The 26,998-nt window shown below is 39.9% G+C and overlaps 1 protein-coding gene across 2 annotated transcripts; it reads right to left on the reverse strand.

The window, feature by feature from the left end:
• Nucleotides 1-493: 493 nt before the first annotated feature.
• RB195_003243 (uncharacterized protein) lies at nt 494-26,951 on the reverse strand (the record flags this gene model as incomplete). Of its 2 annotated transcripts, XM_064200816.1 has the most annotated exons (13): nt 494-572; nt 3,916-4,058; nt 5,284-5,352; nt 5,681-5,771; nt 8,138-8,252; nt 12,506-12,617; nt 16,657-16,772; nt 18,880-18,967; nt 19,038-19,173; nt 22,419-22,603; nt 23,915-24,039; nt 26,500-26,676; nt 26,894-26,951. In XM_064200816.1, the coding sequence occupies 13 exons, from the start codon at nt 26,949-26,951 to the stop codon at nt 494-496; spliced, it is 1,494 nt and encodes a 497-aa protein (XP_064056697.1). The 2 variants fall into 2 exon arrangements, with proteins under 2 accessions (XP_064056697.1, XP_064056698.1); XM_064200817.1 differs by lacking the exons at nt 494-572; nt 3,916-4,058; nt 5,284-5,352; ... (7 more) ...; nt 26,500-26,676; nt 26,894-26,951 and having other exon boundaries at nt 22,196-22,579.
• Between the last annotated feature and the right edge of the window lie 47 nt (nt 26,952-26,998).

A 26,998-nucleotide genomic window follows, 5' to 3' on the forward strand; every position in this document is an offset into this window, starting at 1 on the left:
TACTAAGTTTCATCGTTGGGTAGTCGAAACTAAGGGATTCCGCAGTTTTCTGAATTACCAGAGGGATTGGGTGTGACAACATTTATATAAAAGAACGCATATCCCTGTGTGTTCGTGGAGAAATCTCACCATCGTCTGTTTCATGATACGCTACCTTTAAAGTTAACAAAAGGTGCACCAAACAGAATGACGCGTGTTCTTTGCACGTCGATGACGCAACAGTCGGTTGCGGCATCTAGGTCACGGTTCGGGGGATCCTGTTAAAAATATGCGTATTGATGATCGTTCCATCCCTGTGCTAATCATTTTCCCACTCAATTTTCTGTCAGATAACTCTGTATTGCTGCAGCGCATTTCAATCTTGATTTTTTCAGTTGTGATTTGTAGAAGATTCTCAGCGAAAAAGTATGTTTGTGCTTGAAATGACGAGACAATGATTCTGTTTATTTACATGAATAGTGAAGAAATAATTCGTCACAAATCCAGTCTTGAGTCACGCTTTGAGTAGTAGGACTCCTGCAACGAAAGCTTCCGAGGTCTTGGCACAGGCTGCGTAACTGTTCTGACAGGTGCTGAAAAAGAGACATATTACTTTTCATTGGCATTATTTTTCTTTATACACGAGATATGCTGTTTGACCCTTTCCAAACAAGCGCAAAAACGAGAAGATGTTACTTGGGCATCTTCTCGTTTTTGCGCTTGTTTGGAAAGGAAAAAGCCTCCTACGAAAAGGTATTGTGAAACAGGCGAATAAATGGAATGGTGTAGTTTAGGCTGCCCGCAGAGTTCCTGCCTGCCCGCGCGGGCAGCCTCAGAAGTAGTCATTTCTATAGTCAGTCCTTTCGACTAGTAACTAGGATCGGGAAGTAGCTTACAAGTATCACATGGACAGTGAAAAACATGAACACTGCAACTGTTTACGCGTATCTCTTCACACTCCATAGTATTTACAGAATTGAGGTGAATTTCATTAGGAGTGTCAAGAGTTGATTTATCGGATAATTTCAAACTTCTACAAACGTTGTATCACACTAGAAGAGAAATCAGAATTTTTCCGAGCTTTCCCATTCAGGGAAAAAAATGAAAGAACTTGAAAAGAGCGTAGAATTTCCAGTTCTCCCTTCTGATTTCTGAAAAAAAAAGAACTAGGAGAATAGTATAGAACTAAAACTATAAAAAAAAAACTAAAACTTAGTATAGAAGTTCCACATAACTAGCCCTCTTCTACAAAACACGTCTAGAAAAATTAGTTAAAACGCTCTTCTTGTGAAGGATCTTCTAAACTTAACGATATTCACTCAGTTTGAACAATTATTGTTTTTGTATGATTGATTCTTGGCGCCCGCTGAAGAGATCAGTACTGAGTGATCCTTGATGTGCTGTTTTCAATCGATAGCAGCATGAGCAGCCGCATACGCCCAGTTGTCCAGACCTAACAAACATGATTTTTCGATTCGATTCTACGAATGTGGCCGCTGTTGTTTCTTCCAAATCTTACCCTTAGTGCTGGCTGCAAAGTCTGCACTAAGGGTAGATAGACTGTTGCTGTTCAAAAGAGGAATAAGCGAAGTTAAAAAATGTTATCATTGGTTTGTCTGAAGTTATTAGCTGAATGTTTTAACGACTATTTTTACTGGGGGCATAAACGTCGATATAACTTTGCTATCTCTGTGATTGCAGTTTTCAGCGCGGTTGTTCTTGTTAGTTGAAACATTCGATTGATGGAGGGCGTTACAGGTGCAGTGGAGCATCATTGATTTAGTCTGATGATGTTGTTTAGGGTTGTGTTCACTAATATTTAAGTATAGCCACAAAAATCGTGGACATATTCAGCGAGAAATAATTACTACTTTTGTCCGAGTTAGAGTGAACTCCTAAAGTGTTTCCTTGGTAAGATCATTTTAGCTGTTTTATTTTGTCATAGCTATAGGTGCAAAGAGTTATATCGCTAAGTAAGGTGATGTCTGGGGTACTTTTCTTGCTTCTGATTCTTGGATATGTAAGTGCTTTATATGTATTTTAGTTGTAATGCTAACAAAAAAAAAAACGTTCAGTTACTACGCCACCTGCTGTGGAAAAAATCAAACATCGAACGTTTTCTTCAAACGCTGTCTTTAAATGCATCACCCCACGAATCTGGGGTGGTACGAGTTTCAGGTGGAGTATTCTTATACGGGATAGTAGATTATGGAGAGGGGAGTGATTTGGTCCATTTCTTGCTAATTGCCGTAAAAAACGGCCGGAACATGCGGCGCGTGCACAATGTTGGCTCCAATCGAACTCGTTGTAGAAAATAGCGCGCCGGATCGCTCGAAGCCGTATCGCCAGGGCCGTTTTTTACGGCAATTAGGAAGAAATGGACGGAATCACTTTTCTCTCCATAAGCTACGATCCCGTATAGGAAAACTCCACCTGAAATCCATACCACCACAGATTCGTGGGGTGATGGAAAGTGGAAACGGACGACCTCGGTACGCTGTGCAAGGTAAGAAACAGCGTTCGAGGGTCGACCGTTCCCACTGATACAGACAAAGATGGACAGAATCACCCTCTTCCCCATATTCTACGATCCCATTTAAGCATAACCCGCCTGAAACCCGTACCACCCCAGATTCGTGGGGTGATGCCTTTAAGTAACTCCAACAAAAGTCAATGAATAGATTAGTGGGAAGAAATCCCCGTTCTTATCCTCCTAGTTTTCTTAAATAGAATATGGCTTGTTTTATAAGGTGTTATGTGATTTTCTTGAGTCTGTATTCCTTGTTCAGACCGAATCCAATGTTCTAAAGTAAGGGAATTTTGTCACTATTTTTGATAATAGCCATTTCCTACTATAAGTAATGTATACGAAATGAGAAATTGACGAATGTACCCATATATCGATTTACTGTGCGGGACGCATGAGTCATCCTGATCGTTGTTTCACTGTATGGAAATGTTGTGGGGATTACAGAAGGATCACGGGGTTCATGCGTTGACTGAATGATTAAGTGAGATTTAAAACTCTGTCATAACCCATAAATGATGTGCTGGTGCATTCTTAGGTCACTCTTGATCTTTCAACGATTTCCATCCCTAGCTTTTTCTGTGGTGTCAGTCAATCGTACGTTCGCGCTACAGTTGGTAGAGTGTACAAACAGAGCGCACATAAACGGAAGCCGTTGACAGGATTAGGGTCGCATCGCTAAAACAGACGACACCTCGGCGATCGAACCTTGTATTTGCGCAAGGCGCACTCGTCAAGTGGACAACTTGTTGATGTCTTTACATAGTCCATCCTGTCGGTCTTTATATTTTTTTACATTGGATCTTCTAAGTTTGGGGAAAAGCAGTTGCATAATTAGCTCCTATAATTCTAATTATTGAAAGTAATAATAGATGCTCATATGGATAGGCTAGTAATACACCAAGGTGTGGACGAAATCAGTGTCTTATTATACAAATAGAGTTCAAATGCCTATTTATATGATTGTCCAAGTGTTCCTTCCCTCTTTCCCCTTCACTCTGTTTTTCTTTTGTAAGATACGAAATTGTCTGCAGTGCGGAAAATTTCGTGTCTTCGTGTCTTTTCGTGTCTTGTCTTGTCCGTTCCTGCGTGGAAGACTACTGTAGACGTTACTGGCTTCTAAAGTGAATGTCAGCTAATTTAGGGGAGAACAGACAGGAAGAGAGGAAGTTGACTCAACTGCCAGTCAAACCGTTTCTTTCCGTAAAGTTCAAACATTTTTCTTCTTAAAGGCTATTTTTAAGATGCTAGCAAAGGTTTAACCATTTACCTACTACTTTGTTTAGGACTTATTTCGGACTATTTCATTTTTGCTGAAAAATCAGCGAGATCAAGAGAGCAATAAAATCGACTTGAAAGTGTTGGAATTCTATTCAGGAGAATTACATTAAAAAGAATAGCACAATTACCTGAAATGTGATGGAGTTCCTGCATCTTGGGTGGCCTTTTTAGAGTCAGTGCAAATCCAAGCATTGACAGTGTCATCTGATCTACTACCAATATCAACGCGAGTATAAACGGCCATCGAAGCTGACAGAGTCCTAGATTGTACCTGAACACGAGGTTATCAAGGCTATAGATTAGTTTTTGTTCTTGGATGATTTGTTGGTTTTGCTTCTCTGGAATATATCCCCAATATTAATAGTGTGTGTTAATATTATTAGTGTTAGTAATATTACTAATATATTATATGTGATGTAAACTATTATTATATATCACATTGTGTATAACATATACAGTGTAATGTATAATAGTAGTATATTATATCGTATCGTAAGATTTGTTCAACACCAATTCACAGAAGTAGGTGGAAGATACCGGATGTCATCGATGACATTGGTCTGCAGGAGACACAAATGAGTATTGGACAAAGTATTCTCGTGCAGTTGACAAGTACATTTCTCATTATTTTTCATTCTTTACCATGTTGAGGTTTCATTTGTCTGCGGTTACTAAGTTGGATGCAGGCATATAGGGATAATGTATGAGCGTTACTGGGTTGTTGTTATTGTTGTTGTGAATCGATGACGATGTTAGATGAACCTTAATGACAGAGCAGTTTCCGCGTAACGTAGCTGAAGGGCCCTGCTCTTTCAGTATAGTACACACGTTAATGAGACAAAAGCATATTTTTGAAGAAGTCCAGAGATTTTCTCTCGGAGATAAGTACATTGGCTAGTGCTGGAGAGCGAAGGAAGTTTGTGGACACCCTACTGTCCACAAGCGATTGAACTATGTATTTACAGATCGTAACTTCGTCAACAATTATCTTTTTATAGGTTCGCGTACATTGGAACTGCTTTTTGAGTGTAGCAGAAATTGATGAATTTCCCTTGTATTGCACTTAGCCCTCAGAAATTCTCCAAATTAAAAAAAGCATGTTTTACATAGGGCACTTGCTAGTAAGAGACATTGAAGTTCTCGAAATAGATCTCATCTGGTTGTTGTACGCCTGACTGCCAACCCTAGAATAAAACTACACTAAAAAGAAAGGAGAATATGGAATCATTTTTGACTTTGTAGCTGCCTGCTCTGTTTTGTGATTACTCTTCATTTGAAACTACCAAGTTTTTTTCGTTCTGATCTGTCTCTCTTTTTTTTTGTGAAAGTAATTCTCTGAATTGCTCACTGTTATGCAGGAGTCCAGTTGTTTACGCATCGGTGGCTGGATGATGGAAAAATATGTTTTTCAGTGTATACTCGTAGTAAACTCTACTTCAGTGGCTTCAAAGTGGTGGAAATTTGAAAACTTCAAATCACTTGCCTTTTTGACTCACAGATCTCTCGTACTCGAGGATGGTCCCATCCATAAGGAAAGATGAGGCAACCAGCCAACATCGATAAGACTGAAACTGACCGATAATTTACTAGGACACGGGAATGACCGGACTCTACGAAATCGTCCATGCTAACAAATTCGGATGAAGTCACAGACTTCAGAAAATCTTCAAAAATGACATGTTTGAGGCATTCATTTTGTTGAACCTGTCGTCAGCTGTCTACTTCGTTGAGTTGATTGGTGCAAATAATTCCTAGACCTACATGAAAACAGGTACATCCATGAGCAAAGAAGAAGCACATATCGATCCCGTAGCAAAACGAGCAACTGGAAAAACTTTCCGGAAACAATGCATTGGAACAACGATATCGAAAAATCAAGAGAAAAAGACTTACGAATATCGAAAACACTGCAAATGAGCTGAGAATCGTTGCTATTAAAACTAGAAGAGCAGAAAGTTCGAAAGAAGTGGTCAACGTACGAGTCCTGAAATAAAGTCTGTAAAGGGAGGAAGCAGGCATGCTTTCGCTGTCAAAGAGCGGAACTAACGACAAATTTAAAATAGTAGAAATAAATATAAGAAGTAGACTAATAGGGAGTCAGAGAATATCCAACTTTATGTTACATCTGTTTATCTTTATGCTTACCGAGATGTCAAAGGTTCCAATTTTCATACGAATAAACTTGTTTTAAAGAGGCTGTGTGTTCGTTCTGAAATAAGGCCGTATGCGATTCTATTTCGAGAAATTCGGGTACCAGAGTGAACTTCCGAGTCACTGTCAATTCATTTTTCCGAAAAGAAGACTTTTTTTTGAAACTTTTGGCGCTTCGGGAGCTTTTGGCGTTGAGTCCTTTACGCAAGTAGAGTTCTTAACGTACTTTCCAGGATTGGCAGCGAAAGCGCGAAGCAGCGGAGGGATCAGTTTACTAAAGGAGGAAACTCTTTATGCTCATTGGATTTTTTTAGTGAATCTTTGTAATATGGATTTCTCTGCAAATTAAACAGTTGCTTTGTACAGTAATCTACATTACGCAACTTGAATCCCTGAGCAAGCGTAGCGCCTTGTTGGATGAACTGCTGTTTGAGTGCAACTTGTGGTTCTCATGCTTGGATTTGTAGGCGATGATTGTGATATTTGCAAACGACTTCCTGAACTTTGCCCACTAGTGGAAAGAACCTCATGCTGGGAATTCCTGCAAATTCTGCTTTTAAAATAAAGTCTATAATAAGTATATAGTCGCGTCAAGGGCGGGTGTAGCGCAGTCGGTTAGAGTTTGCGCTGTTTGCACGATCTATCGGATATTCGAATCCGCCCTAGTGCTCAGCAAGCCTTTCATCCCTCAGGGCTCGATAAAATGGCCCAGACTTGTCTGCGTGGATAAAAACACTGACTTGACACATCGGAGTAGTCCCTGCAAGTCATTGTATAGACCAGTTACACGTTCGTAAACACCAAACGATTCTGAATCGAAGTGAACGTGTTAGTGGATCCCAAGCGGACTGATCAACCCCAGACCCTTTATCCTTTTTATAGTCGGGTCAAAACGACTTGGAGTGGCGTAGGCGGCTGCGCTAGCGGAGGCACGGCGGAGCTAGCGGTTGCGATCGAGGTGAGACTATCGTTAGCTCCACTTGGACTACATAAATGAGTGATGACCCCATCCCGATCGCTACTGCTAGCTTCACCGTGCCGCTTCGAGCACACCTGCAAATGTTTCAGGTCGTTTTGTTGCGACTGTAACACGTAGGAATACTTTTAGATCTCCCAAAGTCTCCAACAATTTTTTTTTTGGAATCGAACTGTATTTAAGCTTTGCCCACGTGACACTCCATTTCAGTGACTTGAAAAGAAAGAATCGATAAAATAGTGATCAGAATACCACCACATAGCGAGAAATACACTATTAAAAGATATAAAGTTTCGCAGATTCCTCTCATCTTTGTTTCATTATTTATTTTTATTTTATTCTATTTTGGTTTTAGGAAAGCGCCCAAACGAATGAGAAGAATGAACATTTCTGTAGCTTAGAGTTGACTCAAAACTAACCAAACCTTGTGGTTTAACTGCGTAAACTAATGGGTTCGCTATATTACTCCGCTTACCGTAACTCCGACATAACGTAACTGAATAGGTCCTGCCCTATCACGCTATATATGTAGTGTAGACGATAATAAACTTAGCTCCAATTAGACAACAGAGTTGAGGAAGAGTCCCACCGCGTCTTTTTGAGAGCAGTCGCTCACGGATACTATGGCATTCTAATTGGATTGTACAATTAAAACTGTATATTCCTACCTATTAATTTTATGAGGGCATCTTGCTGGCTAATGTGATTGGAAGCTATTAATTTCTATAGCCTATCTTACTTTCTTATTTCCCAATAGTCTTAATCCCCGGCCTGTCGAGATTATATGCTTTTTGAAATTACTAAATTGTCCCCTGCTTTACTGTTCGCGTGACTTATCCCTGCTTATTCTTATTCTACTCTTCTCGTTGCTAGATTTTCTATTGTTTATTTGTATTCATTTCTTGCTTCTTACTCTGGGCACACCATTGAGCGTAATGAATAAATAAATAAATATTCAATTATTCAGAATTCTAAGAATTTTTGAAATGGGATTCTCCTACATCTTTCTAGTAGTACAAGGGATCTAGAAGAAATTTGTAAACTTAAGTTTGATTAATCGTTAAATAGGTAAACCGGTGTGTATGCAGTCTGGTGAACCATCTCCGTTTCTCTATACATCGTTTCCTAATATATATATATATCCAAAACACGTTTTGTGGTTTTATTTGTAGGAAATAAGAAGCTATTTTTCGGATTTCTTTCAATTCCAAAGAAGGACTCACTCAAACATATTCCACGTGCATTCCATTGTGATGCAGTAGTTGTACAAGCCGAAATAACCTCCTTCATCGCTGCCTATCCAGGAGGGATGGACTAGCACAAGAAACTGTAGTACATCTGAAAGTGCTGCGTCTTATGATTATTCATTTCGTGATGTTTTATAAAAGAGTATGTGCACCACTGTAGTTATTGTGCACATATAACTACTAAATTAGGGCTTGTAAGTAGAGCAGAGTCTGTTAGAGGTCCGCTGTAGCCACACGGTCGATGGTTCGGAACCGTCCTAGTCGCAACCAAGCCTTTCACCCCTGCGGGGTCGATAAATTGGTAACAGACTTGTCTGGGAGGATAAAAACACTGATTTGATCATTTGCTGTATAATATGTAATATAATTTCGCTTTCTTCTGTCGTAACGAAAAACTATGCAAATCATCGTTTACTCTTCCAAATTCAGAATGATGTTCGTGATTTTTTTCTTGCAAAATTGAAGAAAGCAAGCGTAAGGAGATATTTGAAGGACCTGAGACTGAAAAATCGGTTTGAAAAGGTTCAACGAGGGAGAGTTTTTTTAGTATCACACATTATGGCTGCCAACAGTACGCTACATATTTTCTCTCAAATGTCTCACCTTTATGCCATATACAAATGGCAGAGGATAACGCAAAACGCACCATCGGACAAACTTTGTCCGGCAATCTTTCACAACCGTGTGAATACAAACAAAATAGTTTGGTAAAGCCGATTAAAAAATTATGTGAATTTCTGTGACAATGGTATTTTGTAGGTTAAAATGAGTATTGGGACAATTCAAGTGAAATGTATTCTGTTGAATTCTTGCTTCTATATTTTCACATTATTAACATATTTGTTATATCGTGAACAATCGGCTAAGAAGTCACAAAAATCTATTTAGTTTGAGGTATATTTTCCAGAGCAGAATTCAGAATGATTGAGTAAAGAAGTCAGGAGAACGAGATCTCAGCGAAATGGTTTCTGGACTGACCAACACTTTGTTCCTTCTATGTGGCCGCAAAATGTGAATCGAAATCGCTAGCGACTAGAAAATTTCACATTACGTTTATATGTTGTTGCATAATTACCGTCTGACCTGCCAAGAATTATTTGACAGTACCTGGAAATGTTACCAGTTTCAGTTCTCTTGAAGCTGACTTAGGGAAAGGGATGTGATCTGCGAAAAGTTGATTTGAAAACAAATTTAGAAAATAGAAATATTTTGGGACGTTTCTTTTGCTTCTGGGTGTTGATGAAGGTAGAGAGTTTTAAACAGGTCTTACATAAGTTTCAAGAAGTTTTCTGGAAAAAAAGAGGAAAATTCTATCTCCTATCCTAAAGTGGATGCGCTACCCTCCTTCCTCGATCGATTGGAAAGACCACCGTCAAAATTTCATCGAATCGTTAAGAATCTGGCCAAGAATTTACGTTGGAGAAAAAGATGATAGCTGAGCTCATCTAGAAAACACAAGATTAGTTTCGATTAGATGGGCAGAGCGAAAACCTGTTCACCACCAATTTAAAAAGAAAATAAATAAACTGCTAGGGAATTTTTGGGTTACACGAATGCTGACCAGTCCTAACGTAAAGAAGAGTTCTTAGAAATACTTTGGATTTTTTATTACATTATTTGTGCTTACATTGCTTTAAATTAATACTTACAGAACTTTTGAATTTCGGATAACTACGAAATAATTTGTAGAGGTGAAAGTGGGACTGGAAATACCATATTTTGATGAATTATAAATGTGTAATTACTTTTCTAATGAATGTTTGACCTACGCAATTGACTGATTTATCTGTGATTGCTTTTTATATTCACGGACACAAATATTTCAATGACATTTGTTACTTTATTTATTTTCCTCATCAATTTCCATTTCATTGCTTATTTCTTTGTGCTATAATAAATTCCATCGTTACCTTACAACATGCTCAATAAAATCTTCCAAAGAAGGGTTCTTGAGTCTATCGGTCTTGTTTTATTTTGGATTTATTTCTTATTCTGTTTATTTCAGCAAAAGAGTTATCGTGTTCTTTACATGTGAGGTCAACTGTAAATGAGGGAAAGAAAAATGAACGAAAGAAAATTCTTCAATCCTTTTACATCGCATCCTGACTAGAGAGACATACCAATGAGCCACTCTTTATTGTAGATATGGAAATTAGTTGAAAGTTATGTGTCTATGTCTATTTATTTTCTCCTTCAAGCATCTACATATGTGTTTAGTGCACAAATTAGGGAACGTTTCGAAACCTCGAGGTGTGATTTCCTTCCTGCAAAGTGGTTTTGAACTTTCTGCTGAAATAATTCGGTTTTTTCTCGGTAAGACTCGAATGTTGGTCTTCTGAGCAACCAATTTGCCGGTATTTTTTGCTATTGTTTCGTTTTTTTAATGCTATAGTCATTTTAGGGTTTGAAATCAGTAGTTGTCGAAATTTAATGGTAGGATTTCTGATATTGAGTTGGATGAGCATGGCACCTGCACAATCCATTTCTGAGACGTAACTATTATTATTATTATTATTATTATTATTATTATTATTATTATTATTATTATTATTATTATTATTATTATTATTAATATTATTTATTATTTATTATTATTATTATTATTATTATTATTATTATTATTATTATTATTATTATTATTACTATTATTATTATTATTATTATCAACGTTTCTGAAGAAATAGTGAGCTTTCATGATAAAAGTCTCTTAAGATCCCCAACCGGACTCAACTGGAAGTTCAAACCGAGGCATTGAGCAGAGCCCAATAAATCCCCTAGCCTAAAACAAAAGTTGGTCGCTTTGCTGTTGTGGATGTGGGAACACGATTTTTGTTAAAAAAAAAAGAATTCATTTCAGTTAGCGAGACAACGAAAAGTATGAAGATAGTGATAAGAGTACACGCAAAGAATAGACAGTAGCATTCAGAAAGGGATTTTATGATCAAGTGAGAATCTTGAATCTCTTAAGCCGGATTTTTTTTAAAATTAGCGAGCATTTTATATAGATTTGATTTGGTTCAAAATAGTTTTTTCCATATTTTTTTTTCTAAAGGATTTTTCGAGAAGACTAGTACGAAACTTTTTAATCGCATTCTAAATCCATCAGGATTCTTTTTTTTAAATTCGTGTTTGTTTGTGGTCTTAAGATTTTTTTTTAGCTTAGTCTTCCTGTGTTTGTGAGCGATTAGGAGCCGTCACATGCTGTGCGAATAGAAAATCTGCAGAGTTTTTGTTAGTGGACGGACCAGACATGCGGCACGAAAAAGGCTTGAACACTTCCAAACACTTAAATGTCCTGTTTTTTTTCGTCGTTTAATATTTGCGAAAGCAAGGACGAGTACGTTGCCTGAAAATAGTTGCTACACTGATGTGATGTTTCGTTTCAGCTGCAGAACGTGTATTCAACATTTTTTTTTCAAGGGAATCTATGGTGTTTCCGCTCTTTGTAGAGAAAATCGCAAACTGTTCGAACAAATTTTTTGTCGTCGAAAAGAGGAAAAAAAACAACTCACTGGTGCAAAGCGCGCTTAACACCCATACTGCCGCCAATACTCGCCATTTTCGAACGTAAACAGAGTGATAAGCTAGCGAATAGACACGCATTTGTACAGGAGAAATGGCGGTCGGAAAGTGGACAGGATGAGTCGCACAACGGACGGACGGTCAAAGAGGGCGGAGGGAGACGTCATTTCGGTCTTGCGCGTGGCCATCACCACCAACCGCGCAAACATGCCGGTTTTGAAAGCTTTGCGGAAAATGTTCGTTGACGTATGGAAGATCCTTCAACCTAGGTATTTGCGTATGGTATTTGATCTTATGAGAGTACGAGCGGACTTCACTGCCTCCTGCCCGATTTATTTCTTTGAGTGAAAATCTGGGAAAATTTCCCACACATATATGATAACATGGATTTAACGGAACGAGATCTAGCTTTTTTGTTGTTCATGGTTTTTTTTTAACAGTTATTGTTAAGAATTGCCGAAGAATACTACTTTCAATGGAATTCCAAGCGTTGATTTACCTTTTACCAGAAAATTCTTAGTGCACTATTTCTACATATTTGAAGCGATTTTCGATAGATTTAACTCCTCCCGCATCTTTGAGGGATGTTTAGTAGCTTTTCGGAGTGATCTTTCTTAGAAAAACGTATTGTTTGGAGTTTTGAACACCTCAAAGTTTTATGGATAACTTTCGCTTGGGACTGAACAAAATCCACGAAACAAGAAAAGTAGAGAAGTATTTATTCGATAAAATTGGAAGCTCTCAAAGAAAAAAAATCTATAAAACAAAGAAAAAGTCCACGACATTGCGTCCGTGTATGGCACGTTTAATTTTTATTATTACTGCTCAAGACAGTAGCAACATTCACAGTTCGTCGTTTCGAGCAGAATATACTGGTGAAAATACGTCGGAACTCACGGTGTCGTATCACAAAAAGAACGAAGTTGAACATGATCTTAAAATAACAGCTTTTAATTCAATGCTTCAGTGAAAACTTTGAAAGTATTCGTTGAACAGTACACTTTTACCGCATGTTAATGTGTGAACTAACACCTTTGAAGTTTGTGATAGAATTCATCTCTTCCTTGTTTATGAGCAACTCTATTGGGATCTTTTGGTTGACCATATGGTTGCTAGACGAAGAAATCCCTGGATAAATGGACTTAATTTTGCTATTGGTTGTAGGCATGTTCATGTTCGTCGTGTTATTACAGTACAAATGTACAGGTAGCGCTTTCCGATGATTGTAATGGTGATGCGTGATTGATCACCTTGACTAGATTTTTGCGTGTATAACACTTTTTTTTTTGAAGGGAATAAAAGTTTGCTTGCGCATCTTTAGCGGAATCAGCAAGACCATACACAATCACATCGTGCTCATCTCCTTTCATTCATCTACAACGACTACTGCTGAATCGCGAGCAAGATTCTTTCCAGTCGCATCGAGCTGAATGGAGCCAATCCTACTCATTCCAATTTCATCTTCTCCGCCTTCATACTATCAGAAAAACTGCAGCAACATTGCTTTTGCCAAGTTTGAGCAAATATAGTTTCTCCCCATCAATTTTTTGTTAGCCTGAAAATGTGCAAAAGTTCTTATATGCTGACCAGTCTGAACGTCCACTTAAAGCTCTCTTCGCTTTCCTTCACTTATAAGTATAAATTTAAAGCAGGTGCAAGTAAAGCAGGTCGTGAAATTCTGTCTGAGAATTATAAGTCCTTTTTTTTCTCAAACGACGATTATTTCGCTCTTTTTCAAAGAAACGTACACATTGTTTGATCTCTTTCTTTCATTTCACTACAGGTGTCTCCGTATTCTACACTCAGATTTAAAAGATATTCAAACTTGATCATACATCTATATTCTTTCGATACCGCAGCACCTTGAAAGCATATATCGAAGTATTGGACAGTTTTCTTCTTTTTTTTCAAAAATTAACATGCAGTGCAAACGTGAACTGACATGAACACCATCATCATTCTGATAAAAATAAGGAGCTGCGTCAAACCACGCAAACAGCTAACGGCTATTTAAAGGCATTTTTCCACGAATCTGAGGTGGTGCAGATTTCAGATGGAGTGTTCTTATAAAGGATAGTGGATTATGGAGAGGAGGGTGAATCCGCCCATTTCTTCCTAATTGCCGTAAAAAACGGCCTGGAAGATGCGGCGCCGCACAAGGCTGGTGCGCTCCAGTCGAACTCGTAGAAAAAAGTGCGCCAGAACTCCCGAAGCGGTATCATCAGGGCTCTTTTTTTACGGCAATTTGGAAGAAATGGACGGAATCACCCTTCTTTCCGTAATCTACTATGTCTTTTAAGAATACTCCACCTGAAATCTGCACCACCTCAGATTCGTGGGATGATACCTGTAAAGGCATCACTCCACGAATCTGAGGTGGTACGGATTTCAAGTTGAGTATTCGTATACGGGATGGGAGATTATGGAGAGGGGGATGATTCCGTTCATTTTTTCCTAATTGCCGAAAAAAGGGCCCGAAGGTACGGCTTCGAGCGTTCCGACTCATTTTCTACAAGGAGTTCGATTGGAGCGCGCCAGCCTTGTACGGCGCTGCATCTTCCGCGCTGTTTTTACGGCAATTAGGAAGAAATGGACGGAATCACCCCTCTCCCCATAGTCTCCCATCCCGTATACGAATACTCCACCTAAAATCTGCACCACCTCAGATTCGTGGGGTGATGCCTTAAAGCAACTTTCTGCATGCATGTACCCAGTCTTTGAATGAAGGTTTCATCAGACATGGTGAGGGTAACCACGGGCTAGAAGGCGCACGGATACCTACATTTTGGTGCAGTGTCACGTCCATAAAACGGTTCACAATGTCTTATATACGTTACAACACAACGCTCGGAATCACTGAGAAATTATGACACACTAATCCCGTTGATTCTAAGTTCTGGCACCAATCCGACGCTGTGGGACCCGTATCAGTGCTTTCTGGAATTTTGTTACACACACAAACACACGTGACAGAATAAGCTCTTTATTACATAGCATGATAATCTGTATTCGAATGTGATGTACTACAATGTAGAACTGATTATGATTGTACCAGTGTGAACGTCCGGCTAACGCCAGACATCAGACTTTTTCTAGAGCACACGTCGTCCCCTTTCTGGTCAATAGAAATTAAATGTAATGGCATTTTCCAAAAATTGAATCGAATCTCTAACGACCCTTTTTTCGCTCTTTCGTTTTAGAAATTTGAGCATTCACGAAACGATCATGAATTGAAGTGATAAATACATGGCTTTCCTTCTAAAGGCGCCCGCATTACATTTGGAGGGTGTTCAGACTTGATTTTACACCTGCGTATGTTCCTTTGATGCAGTAACAGTTGGGAAACACATGAATTTTTCTTCTTTTTCTCCTCAGCACTTAGGCCATTATAATGTACTAAGATGAAATCATAGGAACATCACCATCTGTTAAGGATAAGGTTCCACATAAGATCGTGTAAACTTTTAGCTAGTATTTAAAGGCATCACCCCACGAATCTGAGGTGGTGCAGATTTCAGGTGGAGTATTCGTATACGGGATGGGAGACTACGGAGAGGGAGGTGATCGTCCATTTCTTGCTAATTGCCGTAAAAAACGGCCCGGAAGATGCGGCGCCGCACAAGACTGGCGCGCTCCAATCGAACCTCTTGTACAAAATGGTGCGCCAAAACGAATGAAGCCGTATCTTTCGGGCCGTTTTTTACGGCAATTAGGAAGAAATGAACGGAATCACCTTCCTCTCCGTAGTCTCCCATCCTGTATACGAATACTCCACCTGAAATCTGCACCACCTCAGATTCGCGGGGTGATGCCTTTAAGCAGCTAACTTTGTGTTTCCAATTTCTGAAGGAGGAATGTTAACAACCTGATGAGGCAAACGTGGAGTGGGAGTAGACGTGATGTAGAGTACAAGAAACGCAAAACAACATTTTTCATAGGCATAAAACGGTTCACAACGTTTAGTTTAGTTCTTGAAAAATTCACTTCGAGTCATTGCGCGGTATTACTGCACCGCGTCGGATTAATTTGACCAAAGCGGCGCGGTGGGACCCATACCACGCATTTATAACGGTTATTGGCCCCGGCCAACTCGACACTGTAGGATCCTTTTTTGTGGCTTTCTGGCGCCAGCGCACTATTTCGACGTTGTGGGACCTGTCCCACCTCATTATGACGTTTATTGGCGCCGGCCCACCAAAAACGCACACCCGTGAATAAGCCTGTTATTATATAGCATGATGACTTAGTGTTTGAATCACAATTGTTTCTTCTCTCAGACTCCGATATATCTGTAATAGTAAGATTGTCGCGGGAGCGCGACCTTTCAAATGTGGATCGCCATGAGTCAGTGAAACCTCCTGCTTCAAGGTCACCTTTTCGTTGCTTAATTTTACCGTCATTAGGACAACCATAGATTTGAGATTCCTCAATCTTCCTGTCAAACGCTCGAGTTTTCAGAAACAAGTAGTGGAGAAGAGGTGCGAATTCACGTTTTTCGGAGTTTCTTTTTGATCTACGGAACATTAAAGACATGAACAAGCGGCTGAGCGTTTCCGCAGTTTGGGAATTTATCAGATAACCTCCACTACCAGTCTATACCTTAGAGTGCCCAGAGTTCATAGCTGTGCGCGCGCCGCCGCCCGCACGGTCTGAGGTCTGATTGTTATTGAGTGCACGATTGTAAACGATCGATAATCATCTCGATTAATGCAGAGCCGTACGAGCGGCACCGCCCGCTCGGGTGTGAACTCTGCAGGTACCCTTAGACGGACTCACGGATCTCAAGCGGACAGAATGCATTTGGAAACCCATAGTTGCAGCGAACGTCCTATTGCCGCTCGTTCCAGCAAAAATGATCCCAATGTCTCACTCAGTAGGAAGAGATTTTCACTGGTAACAAACACCATTCACATCGTTATTCTATTCTACACCTAACCAGCTACAACGCAAGGAAAAAAAAAACTGCCACTAACCCTGTTTAACATGAGTGAATACAAAATGAGGAACGCCAAGTGGGCTTTGGATATACGAATGAATAGCAACACGTCAGGGATAAACATAAACAAAAGAGCATTCAGCGTAGATAGACCTGAATATTACAATTATTTTAAAGGTATTTCAGAATTCTTGAAATCTACAGTTTGAGTTCGAATGTTCTCTAGCCTCGAAACCTCGGCATATTCTGTTTTGTGATAGAGATCTGTGAAATATGTGAAAGATGTGTTGTTTTTCCTTACGGAAAAGCAGGTGACTGCGCACAAATGGAGGCAATATATGAGATTGAGTGCTTGATGTGCAATGCAACTTACATTGGGGAGACCGGTAGGAATGTTAATTGTTTAAAACTTTGATAATTCCACTAGGAAGACACAGACATGAGGTCCACAACGGAAACGATTATGATGTGAAATGCGTTATACTGGCTCACGAAACAGAAATATCGGCAAGAAAGACGTTGGAGGCGTTTTGGATTCTTAAAAGAAACCCTTCAATGAATAATAGGAATGAATGCTTGTCGATAACGAATGAGTTCTTGCCACTTGTACCGCTCTGTGACCTATAACTGCCTCATATTCTGTGTGTAGATCAAATCATCTATATCGTCGCTGGTGATCTACACGCAGCAATATTCATTCACTGGTACAGTGACAGGTGCGTGCTACCAGCCGCGCCACATACGGTGGGACAACACGTAAGGAGTATTTTCAATGTAGATGGGTATCTGTTTTCTGTACCCTGAACGATTATCGAAACACTGACCCAGGGTAATGTGGCATTTGACGGGATAAACGTAGCATTGCTCCAGTATGTATCTAAACCTCTGAAGACGGCGAAAAATCCGAAACGTCGGGCAAATAAAATCCATTTAAATCCATTTAAAAACTTCGTACACTACCACAAAAAATGTACAGTTTGAATTGTACATTCCAATTCGTACACTATCACAAAAAATGTACAATTCAAACTGTACATTTTTTGTGATAGTGTACGAATTGGAATCTACAAAGAGAAAGAGTCGCTACTATGATAACTAGTCAGGCTGAGACGTCAGACGAATAAAGGTTCCATCTGAAACCCTTCTAGGGACACTATTAGAAAACATAGAAAGAAGCATGCCGAAGTTTCAGGACACGAGAACGTGAACTGAAATGTTAAAAAGGAAATTTTTGAGAAATTTATCACTCTTTTCTTCCTCAATTTCTTGTTCGTCGTACAGTGGAAATTAGCAAACAACATAACCACGATTGTTGGTACATCTAACAAGTAGGTTGACACTCCTCTTCCCTCGGAAATAAGGAAGCTGGGAGTAGGAGAAGTCGCCGATATCCTGACCAATTTTTTTGAACTTTTTTTTGCCCGAAAAATCACGAGAGAGCGAATCCATTGATAAATAGAGGAGATAAGTCAAGAGCGTATAATGGATGAGGTGACGTGTACCAACCCATCTCTTCGATTTTCCGTCATGTTTCCGTGGAGGGCAGTTATTGACGTGGAAGAAGTGCAGTAAAGCCCTTCTCGATTGCCTACGGTTTCCTGGATCTGAATGGCGCAGATGATAGTAGCGACGGTGCGTCCAAGCGATCAATGGTATCGGTCGATATGCATGTGTTCTGGTCAGTTCAAAATCTCTTCTTCAATCTAATACAAGAATTTTTGCATCGAACGGAACGAGAAGAAAAAATATCACGAAAAACGATTCGTCATGGTACGGAAATTGAGATTAAATTTGGCAAATTTAGTGGAAGCAGTAAAAGATCTAAGGAATAGATCTTTGGCTTCCTTCCAATTCTCCCAGTTGTGCTGACTTTTTCTCTTACATTTTTTTTCTTCAGCAAGAGATGTCCAAGTTAGAAAGATAGCAAATCTTTCTATCTTAGATATCTGGAGAGACGTTAGCCATCCAGACGGCCTTGAATCAATGAACTGAAAGTCAAGAACCAAGGAATATCAGTTGCAAAATGAACGAATCTTTCTATCTGTAATTACGGTAAAGAACAACGGCTGTTGCGGACCTGCGGAAAACGACATGAAGCACCGTGCATTTGCGTACGCACTCGAAACAGCACGGTGAAGGCAGCAGTTGGACCCGAGATGGGACCATCGAAACCATCTCCCTCCCCCCCCCCCCCCCCCCAAAAAAAACCCCTAACAAATTTCCCCGTTTTATTTTTTTGACTCGACTATATATTGCTTACCCATTGTAATAGTAGCATTTATAAGATTTTTCTTTTGCTGCACGTTCGGTTGTGTACCTCGAAATTTTACGACGTTTCGAGCAAATTTCTAAAGCATAGCATCAAACACAGGGCGCTTTAAGATGCATAAATAGTTTTGCATATAGTCAGCAACAAACCTTGTAAAGTAATAAGGAAACGATAATGTATATAAGGGCTGACAATATAATGCATCCCCAACGATGAATAAACAGGGGAATACGAAAAGGCGGATAGAAGGAGTCAAAGCACATTGCAGAGACAAGGTCTCCACTTCTGGAAGCGTCATATTTTAGTTTTGTTAAGAGATCTTTTTCTTTGTATTTGATACATATTTCCGTCATATGGAGGATAGTAGCGCCCAGATCAGAGGAGAGTTACTGCAATCGTTCATCCTCCATCATGCGCTACTGTTTAAATTCAGTGTTGACGGAGGATGCTAAAACTCGTAATAGCCGATTAATGGATACAGTAACCAATGTTTGTTTGACACAGACAGTCGTTGCAGAATCAGCAATTTCTTTTAGTATACCTGCAACCGTGTGTGAATGCGATAAATGATTTAAAAAAATATCAATGGGTGTTGCAGAAATTTCCCTTTGAAAAGTGCAGAAAGGTGCAAGGAGCCGGAAAGAGAGAGCTCATCGAAAATTTGGTTCATAAAATAAAAAAAAAAGAGTTGGAAGTAAACACATGTCAAAGAAAAGATAGAAGATAGAAGATCGTGTAGCATTTCGTGCCAAAATTCATCGAGAACAAAGCAGACTAGCGGAGGGAAATCGGGAAGAGAAGGAAATCGAACTTTTTCTACTGAGAATGGCACTGAAGACGAACCGAAACTAATTATATATTCGATATTGTTGAAATGTGCTTACAAACAAAGGCGTTATCAATGATCAGTGCTTCATAAAATTTGAAAGAAAATCCTGAGTGAGCAAAGAATCGTTTGTGTTGACACTTGTTGTAATGGCAATTTTTACAACACAAGGGAGTTCAATAAGTTATTGCATCTTGAACGGGGTCAAAAAACAGCCTTTAGAAGTAGCAGCAAAACCTAGGATTGCCAATGGTAGTCATTCTGCTGTTATTTTAAAAGATCCACCAACAACGCCTCGGATTTTGGTTGTTGGCAGTGTTCCTCTTTACGTCAATTAAAGGCATCACCCCACGAATCTGAAGTGGTGCAGATTTCAGGTGGAGCATTTGTAAACGGGATGGGAGACTACGGAGAGGGAGGTGATTCCATCCATTTCTTGCTAATTGCCGTAAAAAACGGCCCGGAAGATACAGCTTCATTCGTTTTGGCGCACCACTTTGTACAAGATTTTCGATTGGAGCGCGCCAGCCTTGTGCGGCGCCGCATCTTCCGGGCCGTTTTTTACGGCAATTAGGAAGAAATGGACGGAATCACCTCCCTCTCCGTAGTCTCCCATTCCGTATACGAATACTCCACCTGAAATCTGCACCACTTCAGATTTGTGGGGTGATACCTTTAAGTGTCAGATTTAAGCGTGAGTCCAAGTTTCTCACTCGTTCAACCGCCCTTTACGATGATGCGATAGTGGGCAGCCTGCAATGTGTAGATGGCCGTTTGGGATGTAGGACAAAGTTAGAAGATCGAAAAACGAAGTGCTAATATCGCTCCGGCTTTCGCAATCCTATTTGAGCCAGAATATCCAGATTCTGACTGACTGCTAAGTTCCGTCTACACACCAAATCGATTTTCTCGATTCTAAAACGCTTTTTTAAGAAGACGTCTTATCTGTGATCTCATTCCAATGCAACGCTGGGGTCTTCGTGAGACACGCCCAGCCTGCACTCGTGACAAGAGTTTCACGAGAGGAGCGAGACGACAAATAAGGAGAGTTTTTATTCATTTCAAAGTGAATTTCATGTAATGAATCTTGTTGTGGTCTGTAGGGAGAGATTTTCTCTATATTCCTACAAAGTTTGGTGCTAATAGCTTCCCTAGTCTTTTTGAAGCCTAGTTGAGAAAAATCCTAAACTTTGCCTCAAATATTCGAGTTTTTCTTAACTAGGTTTTGGGAAAATCATAACACCTCCAGAGACCAAAATTTGCAGTCAATTGTTTTCGTTGATGCCCTATCAAAATATAGCGTCAAATTTTCCAGCAGTGCTACCGTAATCTTGCAAGGGGAAAAAGTGCGAGATTTCAGATTTTCGGCAACGCGCCAAAATCTGAATGACTTCAAACAAAGTCCAATAACTCTGCTCGTAGTTGTAAGGATGAGTTGGTTTTGAAGTATGTTGTAGAGGAAGATTTTAGTTATCGAAGATCATCTTCACTTTCTTTCAGTTAGATTTCGTTCTCTCAAAAACTAGTTGAGAAGAAGTTGAGTAAAATGCTAAATTTCTCAACTTTTTCTCAACTAGCTTTCAAAAAAAAAACCAGAGCGTCCCTGAATAAGATATTTTATCCCCTTTATAGCTCGAGCCTTCCTTTACGGAAAGCAGCCACCTTTGTCTTCCTCCTTCTCTTCTGTAGTCCGTTGTTCATATTTATTTCAAGCTACTAAAATCCGACCAGTCCAACAGTAATTTTCAAGCAGGGCCTGGTTCTAATCGCTAAAATAATCTCCAAATAACACCTACATGCGACGAACAGTGCATCTAAATACAATTGCAGAAATTTCCTGGTGAAATGCTCGTCTCGGTAATTTTTTTTCGGTTTTGCAAAAATCAAGATTCCGAGGAAAAAAAAAAAAAATTTTTTTTAAAAATTTTAAAAAAGGGGGAAAAAAAAAAAGGAAAAAAAAATTAAAAAATAATTTTTTTTGTTATTTTTTTTTTTTTTCCCTTTTAAAAAAAGGAAAAAAATTTGGGGGGGGAAAAAATTAAAAACCTTTAAAAACCAAAAAAAAAAAGAACTGTGTCGTCTAATACACGTTGAGAGTTTTCTCATCTTGAGTCAGTTTATATCTGCACATATGTCCTGACTTACTTCTAACCCTTACAGTGGGCTATCAGTGGCGTCTATATTATATATTTTTATTTCACTTGCGACACCTTATATTAATATTCAACATACTTACTTAGATACTTAGATGGCCCGTCTTCACTGGACGTGCGGGCCCCAGCATCTCTTCCACTCGTTTCGTTCCGTCGCCATTGTCATCCAAGATGTTCTCAAGTTTCGTGAGTGACATTGACGAGGTCCTTGAGCCGTATCTAGCTGAGCTCTCAGCTGGTCCATCCGTGTAGCGAACACGTCACCCCATATCGTTGGCGGTCTCCCTCGAGGGCGTTTAGCATCTCTTGAGATCCACTCTAGCGTTCTTTAAGCCCATCTATCGTCGATTTTTCTCATGATGTGACCGGCCCATCTATGATTTGCTTTCGATACATATTCCGCTGGGTCGCGAAGACGGGACATTCCTTTTAAGTCGGAGCTGCAAACACCGGCTAGGTGTTGTGTGCGCCGGTTAAACTTCAGGAGACATCTTTCAAGGGCTCTGTGGGTAGTAAGTAGCTTCCTAGACGTGGCCGCGGTGTCTGCCCACGTCTCTGCTGCGTAACAGAGCGCTGGAAGAAGTGTCGAGTCGAACAGATGGGCACGAAGATCTTGGTCCGCCAGTTGGTCCGTAGCTTCCCTGACGGCTGCGAATGCTGTCCATGCTGCTCTCATTCTTCTATTCAGTTCTTCCTTCAAATCATTTTCCATGTTCATAGAACGCCCGAGATATACCTATGACGAAATTTTCGCGATTTGGGAGCCTTCAAGTTGTACTCCTCCGTCCTCGCAGTAGGCGTTCTTCATGAACTGTGTCTTCTTTCTGTTTATTCGCAGTCCTTTTCTCTTTCCTGCTTCGCTCAATTCGTTGAGCATCGTTTCTGTTTCACTGGTGCTGCTCGAAAAGAGAACGATGTCGTCCGTGAAACGAAGGTTTGTGAGAAATCTTTCATCAATACGTATGCTCCTTTCTTCAATATATTTATTTGTATTAGCGTTATTATATTATTTCATTTATTTATTGAGCGTCCAATTTGTTTTTTAATTCTATTTATTAATAAAGGATAAAGGATAAGTTTTATGGCGTTAATCAATCCGCTTGGGATTGATTAACGCCATAATATTTATCCTTTACCCTTTACGTTCACTTTAATTCAGAATCGTTTGAGGTTCACGAACGTGTAACTGGACTGTACAATGACTTGCGGTGGCTAGCCAATGTGTCAAGTCAGTGTTTTATCCTCGCAGATAAGTCTGATACCAATTTATCGACCCCGGAGGGATGAAAGGCTTGGTGAGCACTAGGGTGGATTCGAACCTGCGATCGATCGTGCAGGAAGCGCAACCTCTAACCGCTACGCGACACCCGCCCCAATTCTATTTATTATAACTAGTTTTTCATTGCTATGAGCGGCTATACTAGAAAGAATGAGATGAGGGGGTCGTTTTCTGTGCTCTCGTTACACTGCTGCTGGTTTTCTGAAGGGTCTTCTATAAAGGGGAAGGGGGTCGCTTTGGGGAGGGTTTTTCTTCAACTACACGATTGACCCTGTACCGACCCTTGAACAAGAACCTTTCTTGTACTGTCGTTACACTGAAAAGGAATAGCTATCTGTAGAAGGAAAATACGATCCACGTAGAATATGTTCGACCGAGTGATTACAAAAAACGCCCGATCAAAGCTAAAATACTGAACATTTGGAATGGTAAAGAGTGTGTGAAGCGAAACGAGTTGCGGAAACGTCAGGCGTTCACCGTGTTGAACAAATTTGGAAATAACTACAAATGTGGAGGAATTTAGTCGGAATATGGACAGAATAAGTTAGAAAGCGTGGCACAAAATGTGGTGAAACGGATTTCTTTCGTGAGCTTTCGCTGTAGGAACCATCACGTCGAAGCGAGCATGAATAAATGAGCCACAAAATACTAGTCAACTTCACCTGTACGCCATTACGAAGTAATAATTAACCGCCATACATATGATAGAATTGATAATAGGTACTGTAATTAAAACGAGAAGTGCAGGTTTCCGATCAGTTGGTTCACCTTCTTGACGTTGATCAACTTACTGAGACACATAATTGCCGGATACCAGAAGCCCTGCTTGAAATGCCACACAGGATGGATAGTAGCGATAAGACGATCTATTGCAGTAAATAAAGTCATCTCACCTGAACTAGCAACTTTTAAGCGTTCTGAGAAATGTTCTCCTTATATTACAACATTTTCCCTTGTAATCTGAAACACAAATTTGCACCTAATTCAATCCTAAAAAATCCTTTAAAAAAAGTAAAAAAATGATGTTTAGATTTACAAATTATAAATATAACAAGAGAATATGTTTGCTAACCTACGACTGCCGTTCCAACGTTGAAGAGCACGCTTGAGAAATCCTGGACACATTCTCCTCTGGTTAGTTTGATGTAGGTAGTATTACCCAGAATGTGAATCTTCCAGACACAGAGAAAGTAATGGCAAACGAATGAAATAAATAAGTAGACAAATAAATAAATAAATAAATAAGTGCATATGTAGGGTGGTCCACTTGAAGTGTGAAGGGGGATGGAAAATCCAGAGATGTAGTGATTCCTTCAGCCAAAGAAGCCGGTAATAATACTCATTGGACCTTTCTGAAAAATTGGGCGCCAGCCCAAGGTGCAAAGAAGACAGTGGAGTGGTGTGAGACCAATCTTCCGGATTTCTGGACGAAGGTGTTTGGCCGTCAAACTCGCTCGATCTCAATCCTTTGGATTTTGCTGTCTGGTCGATTTTAGAGGAAAAAGCCTGCTCTTTTAAGCACAAGTCACTGGATTCGCTGAAAAGAGCCTTGGATGAGACATGGGGCATGGGAACTGATCGCGTGCATCCTCAAAAAGATTAGGATAGAAGAGATTGGATGCTTGTTTTGAAGCTAAAGGCGGTCATTCTGTATGTGATGTGTGAGAAGTTTCGTGGAATTTTCTAACTGTTGAATTAAAAAAATATATATTTTATTTGGATTGATTGGTGCAAAGCTGTGCGCAATTTTTTGCGTCACACTTCAAGTGGACCATTCTGGATACGTAGATAAATGTTCTCACCAGCTTTTTAAAAAATTAAGCTAAAAACTTGTGGGTACAGGGAAACATCTAATAGGAAAGCAAAGCGAGAACATGTGACTCAACTTAAAAACACTTCCGGCAGCGCGTCTCAATCGCATATTTTTTTTTGGAAATATTGCTTTGGAAAGAACTAACAGTTGAGTAGTTGGGGACAGTAGTTCCTAACAACAGACTTAATGAAGAGGAAAATAGTCTGCTTTCTATTAATCCTGTCCATGAGCTCTGGGAAGTCTTGGGCAGGCATTAAACCGGAATAACTACTGTCGGTCATTGATAAGGATTCAGAGCGAAAATTTGTCCACAGTAGTTATACGAAGGGCACTTTGTAATGTCGCTTGGCACGAATCTGCTTGTTTTATTACCACCATCCCCATTATTTGAATTAATCAAAAAATTAACTGTGCAGTTTTGGTTCACCGAAGTCTGAAGGAAGAGGACAGGAGGTGTAGTTGGTGTTCCCCTTAAGTCACCTCCGTGCGCGTGCGTCAAGCGCATCCACCTCACATTCGGCGATGGTTTTTTTTACCGTACTACCCAGTCGCGTCAGCTATGGTTGGCCATGGTCACTCTACGCGGAGATGCCATAATCCAAGTTACACGAGCCTTGATTGTGAAGTGATTCACATCAATAAGTTTGACGTATTTAAAGAATGGTTTAGTAATTCAGCGTAGAGAACAATCTGCGTTTCCACAGAAGCTGTTAGTGTGTGTATTTTGTTGTAAATCGGTAATCACGCTGAAACATACATTTGAAAGATACAGTCGGATCAAAACTGCATGAAACGTGGTGCAGTTGACTGAGCGGCAGCGCTCGAAGCGGCGCGGTGGAGATCGGGGTAGGGATCGAGGTAGGACCATCGCGAATTGCGACAATGATTGGTGGTAGCAGTGGTCCTAACTAGATACGGCCACTGCCTATCTCTATCGCAGCGCTTCGAGCGCAACAGCTTACACAACTGCACCTTGCTTCATGTCGTTCTGACTCTATGGATGCGATGTACGTGTGTGCAGATCATCTGCTAGATAACAATGGTCCGAAAATGTGGTTTCTTTATTTTCTTATTTGTCATACACTAGAAACTAGCCCTCCACAACGGTTTACCGCCTCATAGTGATGTGGAGGTGACTATGGGCGTCAAACTGCAATGTAGAGCGGAGGATCCCCTCCGTCAGTCTCCCAAGCTGAGAAGGAGTTCGACACATCCGACAATCCGAGTTCTCGGAATCGAAAGCCTGGCTAAGAGTAAACCACTGCTAAAATTCATCACCGTCTTAGCAAAATGTCGCAAGGCGGCTTCGTGATCCATATAGGGTGGGCGACGACATGCGGTGAAAGCGTTACGGTAGTTCAATGGAACAAACTTTAGCTGTATTGGTTTATACATCTTTTGTTTCTGAATCATTCCGCTCCCGATGACAATCAAAGCGTGGCAGAGTGATGAAAATAAGAATTTTTTTAAATATCGGAAGCTAATTTCTGACTACTTTCATGTTTAGTTTGTATACATTTTTTATCCTCCATATAGTTACCGTCATAACTTCCAGATGTGAGAATTCGTCGAATTGAGACAGACATGTAGCCAACGGTGTAGATAAGATCCCCAATAGTCACACCGGCAATGAACAGAAATTCTTTACGCTTCCGAAATCGTTGGAATAGTAAAATTACTAATACAAATGGAACATCCATGACCAGGATGAGCACACCTAAAATATTCCAAATTGTTTGATCTTGCGATTCGAGACTTTAAAAGTACAGGAAATAGTTAGTCTAAAGGAAAATTATTAAGAGAATGCTAAGTAATAGCGTTCTTCGGGTACTAGTTTATTGGAACATTCCTCATTGTGTTTCTGTTCTTGTCTCGTTTAGGTTGTTTTCAAAAACGCCACAGCAAAGTTATTCAAGCTTTAATCTGATGCTTACCTTCACCACAGAAGATGTACGAGTTGATCAACAAAGCCGGAATATTTCGCTGATGCATAGCCTAAAATATTAATTTCTCAATTTTTTGATAGTTCTTACAGATTT

The sequence above is a fragment of the Necator americanus genome, chromosome IV (genome assembly GCF_031761385.1).
Source record: "Necator americanus strain Aroian chromosome IV, whole genome shotgun sequence".
NCBI classification, from domain to species: domain Eukaryota; kingdom Metazoa; phylum Nematoda; class Chromadorea; order Rhabditida; family Ancylostomatidae; genus Necator; species Necator americanus.